The 11,024-nt window shown below is 54.6% G+C and overlaps 1 protein-coding gene across 6 annotated transcripts in view; it reads left to right on the top strand.

Moving 5' to 3' along the window:
• The window catches only part of PRDM11 (PR/SET domain 11), a 93,521-nt gene that overhangs the window by 32,206 nt on the left and 50,291 nt on the right, over positions 1-11,024 (top strand). For 4 of the 6 annotated variants that reach the window (XM_025451951.3, XM_035701248.2, XM_049096219.1 and 1 more), the window contains exons 2-4: positions 1,340-1,464; positions 1,839-1,942; positions 2,514-2,776. In XM_025451951.3, the coding sequence (XP_025307736.1) occupies positions 1,346-1,464; positions 1,839-1,942; positions 2,514-2,776 (486 nt within the window). In that variant the 5' untranslated portion in view covers positions 1,340-1,345. Of the gene's footprint in view, positions 1-147; positions 183-404; positions 736-1,339; positions 1,465-1,838; positions 1,943-2,513; positions 2,777-11,024 lie in introns of those variants that run through there. The other 2 variants (XM_049096218.1, XM_025451950.3) reach the window with 2 other exon arrangements.

Raw genomic sequence — 11,024 nt, 5'->3', positions numbered from 1 at the left:
CGGCGCCCGCTCCCGCTCCCGCTCCCGCTCCCCGCGCGCCCCCCTCCCGGCCGCCAGCCAACTGCGTGCCCCCGGGGCCGGCAAGAAGCCACATGCCCCCGCAAGGAATGCCGGGCCTGGCGGGCGGGGGGCGGCGCTGGGCAGGGCCGGGCGGGCAGGGCAGGGAGCTCCCCGCCGGGAAGGTTGGTGAGACGGAGGGCGGCCCGCGCCCTGCCCGCGCCCCGGCCCCCGCGCCCCGCGCCCCGCGCCCTGCCCGGCCCCCGCGCCCCGCGCCCCGCCGCGCGGCCTCACACTTTCCCCGCCGGACACGCGGGCGGGACGGGGCGGGGCGGGGGCCGGGGCCGGGGCCGGGGCCGGGGTGCGGGCGGCGCGGGGCGCGGGGCGCGGGGCCCGGGGCGGGGCGACTCGGGCCGCCCCCGCCCCCTCGGCGCGCCCCCGGCCCCGCGGGCTCGGCGGAGGGGGCAGGCCGTCGTGTTTCCCCGCACCCCTCCCAGCCGCCGCCGGCTTTGGGGCCCCGGTGGGGAGCAGGGGGCTGATTAGCCGAGGAGCAGGGGTGTGGCCAGCGGGGCCCCGGGTAGTGAGTCACACACGCTGCTCGCCCAGTCCCGGGCCGCGAGCGCGGTCCCGGCCCGAGCCGCGCGCCGCCCTGGCCCGAAGAGTGTCCCCGGGCTTGGCATGAGGACCCCGGGGTGCCGAGGGAGGGGCTGAAGCCCGGCGCGGTGGTGGAGGAGGGCGGTAAGCGGGCTGGGGAGACTGCCCCGGAGAGCGGGGAGCGGGTGGGGCTGGGAGTCGGGGCGGCCCCGGCCCGCGGGGACCCCCAGGCCCCGCCTGTACCTGCTCTGAGCTGGCAAAGCGGGCCTGGCCGCATTCCCTGGCAGCCTCGGGGTGAGGGGCTGCGCCGCCGCCTCTGCGGCCCCGTTTCATCTGCCAGCCCCCTCTTGGCCCCAGCTGGGCTTGAGTGGGTCCCTCCCCTGCTCCCAGTTGCAGACTTTGGGGCCGAGGCTCCTGTGGACTCCTGGTACCCTTGCCCTTTAGTCCTGGGGTCCCTGGCTGTGCTACCCTAAGGCCTACCCCCTGGCCTGAGCTGCCCCCCGGCGGCCTCTGACCCCAGGGGGCTGGTGGCTCCAGTCTTCCCTAGGACCAGCCCGGGATAGAAATGGCATTTCCTCTTGGCTGGGCTACAGCTGTTTTTGTTGTCTGTGTTCTCAAGCGCTTCCTCTGGGGATGGCAGGGAGGGTAACCAGACTCCACGGGACCCCCGCTTGCCCTCTCTGACACTCACCCTTCTTCCCCTGTCTCTTTGATCCTCTTCCTGCGCCATCCGCCTTCGCGTCCCCAGGACAGAATGACTGAGAACATGAAGGAGTGCCTGGCGCAGACCAAGGCGGCCGTGGGGGATATGGTGACCGTGGTGAAGACCGAGGTCTACTCACCACTCCGAGACCAGGAGTATGGCCAGCCCTGGTGAGGCCCTTATGTGGGGACAGGAGAGGGAAAAATGGGGAGTCTCCAGGCTGGGTGGGGTGGACGCCCCCCGGGCGGGGGGAGTTCCCACTCCTGGCCCACCTTCCTTAACTTTCTCTGGGCAGCTTCTGGGAGCAGATGTGAACGCAGGCTCTAGAAGGCTAGAAGAATCCACACCGCGGCCCTCGAAGGCCTAGGCCCAGGTCTCAGAACTCCTTCACTATCCCCAGCACTGAACGGGCAGCCTGGCTGGGACTCCTCCGCCCACCCCGCATCCCCGTGGCCTCCTGGCCTGGTCCACGGCTCCTCTGCCCACCAGCCTGCCACTCTCTGATGGCTTCTTTGCTTTCTTTACCGGCCCCTGGCCTGGCCAGCTCTAGGAGACCAGACCCCTCAACCATGGAAGTGGAGCCCAAGAAACTGAAGGGGAAGCGTGAGCTCATCATGCCCAAAAGCTTCCAGCAAGTGGACTTCTGGTGTAAGTGGAGCTTGGGGCTGTGCCTGGGTTTCTCCTCCCCTCACCCTACACCCACCCCGCGCCCCATCTCTGCTTAGGGAACTTGCAGCCACCATAGTAATGATAGGTACTCGCCCGTTATGTAGCAGACGCAGGGCCAGGCTTCTGTGAATCCTCACCGTGAGCCACCGAGGTGGCTTTTATTGGTCCCATTTTCCAGGTGAGGACACTGGGGCTTGGTGAGGTTCAGAACCTTGCCTCGGGTCCCCCAGCCCACAGATGCACACGGTTGCAGTTCAAACCCAAATCCGTCTGACTCCAAAGTTGTGCTTTATACTTAAAACAAAGGCAGCTACTGGCTTCCTTCGCATTGGCAGGCATGTCCTTGGAGGCCCCAGGGAGGGTCATGGGTTATTACCACGGAAGACTCAGGGGCCTGAGGCTGGCTGGGGTGGAGCCGATCCCACGCAGTGTGCTTCTCACTGCCCTCTGCCGTCCTCAGGGTGGGCTTCCCTGCAGCCCCTCGCCTCCGCCGTGGGCGTCCTGCCTCCCTGCCGCAACTGAGGCTCTTTCGCTCTTTCCATCCCTTCAGTCTGCGAGTCCTGCCAGGAGTACTTTGTGGATGAGTGCCCGAACCACGGTCCCCCAGTGTTTGTGTCCGACACGCCAGTGCCCGTGGGCATCCCAGACAGGGCTGCCCTCACCATCCCGCAGGGCATGGAGGTGGTCAAGGAAGCCAGTGGGGAGAATGACGTGCGATGCATAAATGAGGTCATCCCCAAGGGCCACATCTTCGGCCCCTATGAGGGGCAGATCTCCACCCAGGACAAATCAGCTGGCTTCTTCTCCTGGCTGGTGAGTGTCCCCGGGCTGTGCCACTGTGCCGTGGGAGAGGGTGCTAAGGAGCGAGCCTAGAAGGAAACCAGCAGGGGGAGCCATACGCTGGCCCAGCCTGGCCCAAGAGCTTTCCTGCCATCCCTCCAGGATGTGGGGATGATGGATGTTGCTCTCCCCTTGCCCTGGCTGAGTGCTTGCCACCCTGGGTGGCTGAGAGCCGCGCTGAGGAGCCCATCTGGCCGTAGTCAGCAGAACCAGTGACGGGGCTCGAGGGAGCCCATGGCCCGCCAGCCAGGCAGAGTGCAGGGTGACTTCCCCGTGAATGTTCATGTGTGTACGTCTGGTGGGCCCCACAAAATGTTGTGGCATTTACGAGGGGTTTACCCAAGCCCTCCTCTGGAGTGGGTGACTTGGGTCTGGGGGCCACAAAGCAGTGATGCCAGGTGCTAGGCTGGGCGCCAGAGGAAACATGGCCCTTCATGTTCAGGGAGTGGACAGTCTGGTGGGGAGAACAGGCACTGGACAGGTACGTGCACATGTGATCATTACTACGGAAGGGGGAAGACAGGACATTCTAGGAGCAGAGGGAGACGGTGGTGTTCATGGTGCTCAGGGACCTGGGGCCTGGAGCCAAGTTCATTATGTCAGGTGACTTTGCTATTTACTGTCAAACGTGACCTTGGATGAGTCATTTAACCTCTTTGTGCCTGTTCTGTAACAGGATAATCACAGGTGATGGTGGAGATGAAATGGGTTAACATTATGAAGCTCTTAGAACTATGCCTGCTTTCAGGAAGCTTGCAGTGAATATCTGCTATTATTATTGTTGTCGTTGAGGGGTTTGGGCAGGATTCCCTTCAGCCTGAGACTTGAGGAATGAGTAGCAGTTATGGGAAGGGAGACAGAAAAATGCTATGTGCATACAGAACAGCTGAGCAAGAGAAACTCCAACAGGTCTGGTGTGGCACTAGCAATGAGCCCGAGAGGCAGAGAATTCCCACCAGATGGCCAGAACAGCATGTGCAAAGGCCCTGTGTCAGGAGAGAAGATGGCATGTTTGCACAACTAGAAGAAGATCATTGTGCCTGAAGTACAGCAAATCCAGGGGCTGCGGGGGGGGGGGGGAGGTGAGACAGAAGCTTGGATGTATAGGGCCCAGTAGACCAAACTGGGACTTTTGCTCTTTAAGAACACTGAGAAGTTTCATTTATGTTTCGAAATGGTGACTTTGGCTGTAGCCTGGAGAACAGATCGGGGGTGGGGACATTGGTTGAGAATGGATGCCTACAGCTAAGTTAGAGGTTATTTTCTACATCGGTGATGGTGGAGGTTTGAACTAGGGTGGGGTGGCAACACGGAGACAGGTGAACTAGTTTGTGACCTGTTTCAGAGATAGGCGAGATTGACTTGGAAATAGATTGATTGGCCTAAGTAAGGGTGTGGGAATTGGCCAGGACAAGTCCTTCAGAGTTCCGCTCTCAGCAGGTCAGGAAGGCATCTCTGAGAAATGGAATGCAGGGCAGGACCTGGGTGGAGGTCCAGATCTCCATTCTGGTTTTGGACTGACGGCAAGGTACCCAGTGGCTATGTTAACTAGGCGGTGAGCTACATGGGTACGGTGCTTGGAAAGGAGGTTTAGAGATGTCACTTCCGGAGTCACCTGTGCATAGGGGTCAGTGGGGTTAGAGATGCAGAGGGCAGCCCACAGGGAGAATAGGTGAACGAGAGGTGGAGAGGGTCTACGGTGAGCGTTGAGGAACTTCAGTGATGTGCGGGTCCAGCAGGGGAGTGTGATCCTGCAGGGGCGACAGGAAGAGCAGCCCAAGAGATGAGAAATGCAGAATGGCCAATGGTGTCGGATTCTGCTGGGAAACAGGCAAGAGAAGGCCTCAAAAGCGTCCCTTGGGTTTAGTGCTGGGGAGGTCACTAGCCACTTTATTTAGCAAGAACTGTTACTGTCAGACAGTGGTTCTTAACCCGGGGCGGTTTGCTCCCTGCTCCCCTCACTCTGGGCATTTGGTAATGTCTGGAGATGTTTTGGCCATCACGACTTGGGACGGGGAATATGCTACTGGCATCTAGAAAGTAGAGGCCAGGGGTTCTGCTAAACCTTTCATAATGCACAGGCTGGCCTCCTACAACAAAGAATGATCTGGCCTCAGTGGTTGATGGTGCTGTGGTGGAGAAGCCCTCTGATGGGAACCTTGTTAGAACCCAGGTGACCAGTGGAGCCACTTCTTAAGAGGTTTGATCAGAGGTAGTAAGACCAGTGGAGGAGAGACAGGAGTTGGGAGGAGATGGCTGCAGGCAGATGCAGGGGCAGGGAGCTTTGTTAAAAGAGGGACAAACAAACCTTGAAAAACCTGGTGGGAGGGTCCTACTAAGAGAACCAGTTGCATATCGAGTAGAGATGAGGCTTGGTGGACGAGTTGTTCTATTATCAAGAAGGTTCAGGTGAAAACATTGCATACAGGAGGGAGATGGGTCAGCATTTTTCCTATCACTGGAGGGACATCCTAGAGGCCTGGAGCAGATGGAGGGAGGGTAGTGTAGTAGGTCTAATTATGTCCCCGCCTTCCCCAGAGGATGGCCATGTCCCGATCCCTGGATCCTGTGTGCATGTCCACTTAGACAGCAAAAGAGACTTTCCAGAGATAATTAAATTAAGGCTCTTGAGATAGGGGTATTATCTTGGATTATGGGGGGGGCATAGAATTACAAGCATTTTTATAAGAGGGAGGCAAAAGAGTAAGAATCAGAACAGATTGGAAGATGTTATCCCGCTGGCCTTGAAGATAGAAGAAGAAGCCAGGAGCCGAGGAATGCAGGCAGCCTCTAGAATCCTCTAGAAGGCAAGGAAGTAGAATCTTCTTCCCTCAAGCCTCCAGGAGGAACTCAGCCCTTCCGACACCTTGATCTGAGGACTTCTGACCCCCGGAACTGTGAGATAATAAACGTGCCATGTTTGAAGCCACCGTATTGTGGCCATTTGTTAAGCGATGGGAAATGCACGCAGTGGGCTTCCGTGTCTGGGGCGGGGGGCGGCTGCTAACATGCGTGGAGAGAGCTGGCCTGAACCAGGGGAGCGCCGAAGCTGAGTTCAGGTGGGATATGTGAGACGCCCAGGTGGCCTGTCCAGGGGCACACTGGTGCGTGTGGGGCAGCCAAGGACAGAGGCCTCCGTGTAGGGAGCATGAAGCATGTCAACGGATGCGGCTGAGACCCTGGGAGGGGGCGGGCGGTGGGGACAGGTTTGCAGAGAAGCGGGAAGACAGCTGCGGGGCTGGAGCAGCGCACGGATCTCTGTGTCCTGGCCACAGGCAGTTCTGTGATGGAAGCTTTGCTGCCTGGGATTGAGGTGTGAGTGGGAGGTGAGGGGAAGGAGCCAGCAATGGTGCCTGGCTTGTTTTTAAAAGTCTGGCTGCCGGCGAGCAATGATTATATGCCAGCTATGTGCCACATTCCTCCTCCGACAGTCCTGTAGGCGAGGGTCGATCCCCTTCTGGTTCAGGAGAGGACACCTGGGACCGAAGAGGTTCAGTCTGCCACCCCAGCTCCCATGGCTGACACAGCGTAGACTGTGAAGATAGTGCCTCTCCACGCTGCTGAGCTTTAAGGATGGGAGGACAGGAGGCCTTTTCCCAACCTAGTAATACGGAGGCAGAGTGCTGCTGTCTTGTCTTGTGGTTGTAGTCCTGCAGAAGGCTGTAGGGCCAGGGATAAGGGGAATGGATTTTGACTGAGCAGATTAGAGATGAGTCTGGAAGGATGGGTAGAAGTTCAGCAGAGGTGAAAATCTAGGCCTATGCCCAGGAAGGGACCCCCGCCCCAAGAATCTACAATTTGTGACAGCCCAGCTCAGCAAGCTTGGGATCTCGAAAGCAGGCAGCTTCCCCAGGTTTGCAGCCTGGCCTGGGTCCGGGGTCTGGAGAAAAGGGGAAAGAGGAAGCCCCAGAGTTTGCAGCCTGCTCACAGACCAGCTCTACCAGTCGAGAGTGGGCGTGGCCTGCAGTTCAGGGACCAGTGGCCAGCAGTGTTGCTCCCTTGGAGGTTTCTTCCTAGGGCCTTGGAGCTGGGGGCTGTGACATGTGGATGAGGGCAGGGAGGGAGTGGCTGGAGGTCAAGGGACCATGTGGAGGCTTTCACCTTTGTGAACCAGAGAGGTGAGAGGCGTTGAAGGCCGGGAGAGAACAGATGTGCAGAATGGCTCAAAAAAGCAGGGCCTCTGTGTGTGTGTGTGTGTGTGTGTGTCCTCAGTCAGGGTTTCAGTTGCGGAAAAACAGGAATGAGGTACAGCTCTGCTGGCTCAAGTGATGGGTTGGTTGAACGGAGGGAGGTGGGAAGGAGGGTGGTGGTGAACCACACACTGATTTTGGACCAGGAGCTAGAAGCATCACATCCCAAACAAACTGCATTCATTTGTCAAATCCTGTCCCAAACCAATACTCGATGTCCTTTCTTGACCTCTGCTTGCCTTCACAAGCTCTGGCCTTCGTCCAGCACAACACATTTCCTTCCACAACTGCTCATGTGTACACACTGCTCCAGTAGAAATAATGCTGGGGCCAGTAAGAAGCATACCTGTTCATGTTTCTTGAGCACAGACAGTGCTTCAGGTCTGTGCTCAGCACTTGACAGCACAATCTCATTTGGTCCTGATGATGCCCCCGTGAAGTAGCTATTATTCTGTTATTTTACCCACTGTACGGCTGAGAAAACTGAGGCCTGGAGAGGAAAGTCATTCTGCACAAAGCTGAACAGCTAGCAAGTAGCTGAGCAGAGGTTCCAACCCAGCAGTCTGGACTCCAGAACCCACTCCTCCCATTCTGTCTCCTGGTCCTTCTCCACCTTCCTTACTTATCTCGTCTATTCCTGTCTGCTGGCCTTTGGCTTTGTTGTCCTTATCCTTCCTGCCCAGCACTGGTTCCCTCTCCATCTCCCCTCAACCTAGAAGAAGGCTGGTCCCATGGTGCCCAGTGTGGTGTGGGGCCAGGGCCTGCATTTAGATGGACCCAGTGACCATTTCCACTTCGCATCTCTCCACAGCCTGGCCTCTTCTGCAGGGGTTTTGCCCTCACTTCTGGCTGCTTAGAACAGAAATGCCACCTTCCTCTGCTTTTTCCTCTCATTGGAAATGATAAATTCCACAAATCATAGCCAGGGTTGCCAGGCTGCCCTCAGACCCCAGCAGCTAGAGACGGTGCTGCTGACCCGAGGTGTTTGGGAGTGCATGCAGCTGACTGGTTTGGTAACAGGCAGAAAAAAGGGGACGCCAGCAGAGGGTGTCTACATTTCTCCCTTGGGGCTCAGTCTTGTTCCAGAAGGGATTTAGGGTAGCCTAGCAGGATGCATAAAATAGAACACCATAGCATATTAAAACTGGGAGAGACAGAAGAAAGAAAAGCAAGGGCGGAGCCAAGAATGAGGCTAAAAATGTACGCCACAATGACCTGCATGTGCACTTTTAGTTATGTGGGGTCCAAATCTTGCAGCCACTGGGATATAGGCAAGCCCAATCAGCTATCTGGGCCTTCTGTCGATATCATGAAGAGTCCCCAGTTAACTCCTGGGAAGGTCTGCCCTTCTGGGTACTGGTACTGAACAGGAGATTTCCCTAGGGGTCCTTAGAAAGAGGGCGCTGCGGCGGGGGGGGCCAGGGGTGTGTGTGGCTTTGTTCATCTGTAGTCCATCAGCCCTTCCGCCTGCTAGCCTCCTACCGTTCTGGGGGGAAACCGAGGGGAAATGGTACTTGAATGTATTTTCCGTTTCAAGTCCCATGGTAAAATGGAGGTTTATTTTGAAGCTTGAAATTGGACATGCAAAAGCTCGTGACACAGCCTCCCAAACAGAGTCTGAAAAAAACCCCTGAGTGACTGGGATAGATGGAAGCGTGAGCAGACAGTTGCAATGCCCATGAGATGTCAGCAGGAAAAGGCAGGTGTCACCAAGTTTGGGAGAGCTCAGAGAAGGGAAGAATAATGGGCTTCTCCAGGAAGAAAAGAAAGGACATTTAGAGAGAGGTTGGCTAGTGTGCGTGTGTGTGTGTGTGTGTGTGTGTGCGCGCGCGCGTGAGAGAGAGAATGAGCAGATGTTTTCCATGCTTGTTTGCTAATTCCCATTAACTCTTTATTTTGAGGTTTTCAGACCCCTTAGAAAAGTTGTAAGAAGAGTGTAATAAACACCCATACACCCTGCATCTCATTCTCCCACTGCTAACATTTTATAGCAATTGTTTGAATCTCTATAGATACCTACAGGCACATGCATGCGTACACACATTCTGTTTTGTTTTGTTTTGTTTTGTTTTCTGAGCTGTTTGAGATACAGTTATCTCAAACCTGGTTATCTCAAAGCCTAGGACATCAGGCTTGTGGGGCCGTGCACTCTCCATCATCACTACACAACTCTGCCGTCGCAGGATGAAAGCAGCCGGAGACGGTACACGAATGCATGAGTGTGGCTGTGTTCCCATAAAACTTTATTTTTAAAAAATATTTTTACTTATTTATTCATGAGAGACACAGAGAGAGGTAGAGACGCAGGCAGAGGGAGAAGCAGGCTCCATGCAGGGAGCCTAATGTGGGACTCGATCCCGGGGCTCCAGGATCATGACCTGAGCCAAAGGCAGACGCTCCACCACTGAGCCACACAGGTGTCCTTCTAATAAAACTTTATTTATGAATGCCAAATGTGAGTGCCCCATAAGTTCAAAGGAAATTCGAATTTCATCTACATTTCACCCGAAACGTCATAGAAATGAAACTAATATGAAAAAGCTTTTCCTTGATCATTAAAAAAAATGCAAGAACCACCCTTCTCTCACAGCTGTGTAAAAGCAGATGGGGGCTGCATTTGAACTGCAGGCAGTAGTTTGCTGACCCCTGTCCTGTGTCACCACAATAGAATTAGTATATGCAGGAAATTAAACCATAGACACGACAGTGTCTCAACTGCAATCCGTATTCAGATTTTCCTGGTGGCGTGTGACCTTTGTAGTCTGCCCCCCGATCCAGGACCCACTCAAGCATCACAGACTGCATTGAATTGTCATGTGTCATTAGTCTCCTTTTTCCTAGAACAGTTGGCCTGCGTTGTTCTTTCTCTTTCAGGATATTGACACTTGGAGAAGTCCTGGATAGCTGTTGGCAGAATGTTGCACAGTTTAGGTTCGCCTGATGGTTTCCTTATGATAGATTCAGCTTGTAGAGTTTTGGCCTGAAGAATGTTGTGTCTCTCTCCCCGTAGGTTGCAGGAAGCATGTGAAGTCAGTTTGTCTTATCTTTAACCCAGTGGTTTTAGCAACTGTTGATGATTCTTGCCTGCATCATCAATGATTATTCACGGTTTAAAATGATTTATGTTCTATAATATTTACTATGTGACATCCTTCTGCAAAAAAAAAAAAAAAAAAAGATGCTCAACTTTCTCCTCCCCCCATCCTTCATTTTAAAGTTATTTTTAGCGTCAGTATGGACTCTTGAATCCTTTTTTTCCCCCTTCAGTGTGTTCTAGTCCATTCCTGTCATTATTCATTCTGATGTTTAAATTGTCCTAGATTTGGCCAGCGGGAGCCCATTCAGACTGGCTTCTTGTCCTTATTTTAGTACTTCCCTTACTTTTCTGGTGCACAAAGATGTTCTAGCCATCTCTCCTAGGAGCCCTAATTTGTTATAGTGGAAATGGTGTGTAGAACTCAAGATCCCTGGCACTAAGTGTGCGCGTAGTTACTGGGGTCTCCTTGCTTCTAGACCTGAACTAGGTGTTGAGGGATGAGTTGCAGTGAGTGCCCTGAGGCACTGAGGACTGAGGGAGCACAGAATCATGAGCAGTGAGCACAACATGTGCAAGGATCCGGGGGCACGAGTACTGTTGTGGGGGGCGGGCAGGTGATAGGGCATAGCAGAAGTACAGAGTATACTTAGAAAGAAGAGTGGAAGATTATGCTAGAAAAAAGTTGCTTTTCTCATATTCTAAGATATATGGACCCTTAAAACACTCTCGATTCAATATCGGCTTTTCCAGGAATAAAAATATGCAGCTCAATCCTAAGATTCTTCTTAATATCGGAAGCATTAAATGGGTTTGCCTTGTTTAACTCTTTGACAAATGCTAGTTGTTTGGTTGTGAATCACAAAACAAGGCAACACTCCCCCTAAATATGTAATATGCTGGTGAACCAATTTGGGCTGGAACTGGCTGTAATTCTCAAAATCTCTTATTTTGGAATAAAAGTAGAGCATGAAGAGCTATTCTGAAGTGGCCTAGT

The sequence above is a fragment of the Canis lupus genome, chromosome 18, assembly GCF_003254725.2.
Source record: "Canis lupus dingo isolate Sandy chromosome 18, ASM325472v2, whole genome shotgun sequence".
NCBI lineage: Eukaryota > Metazoa > Chordata > Mammalia > Carnivora > Canidae > Canis > Canis lupus.
The sequence above is the reverse complement of the archived record's forward strand: the minus strand, read 5'-3'. Positions and strand labels throughout refer to the sequence as shown.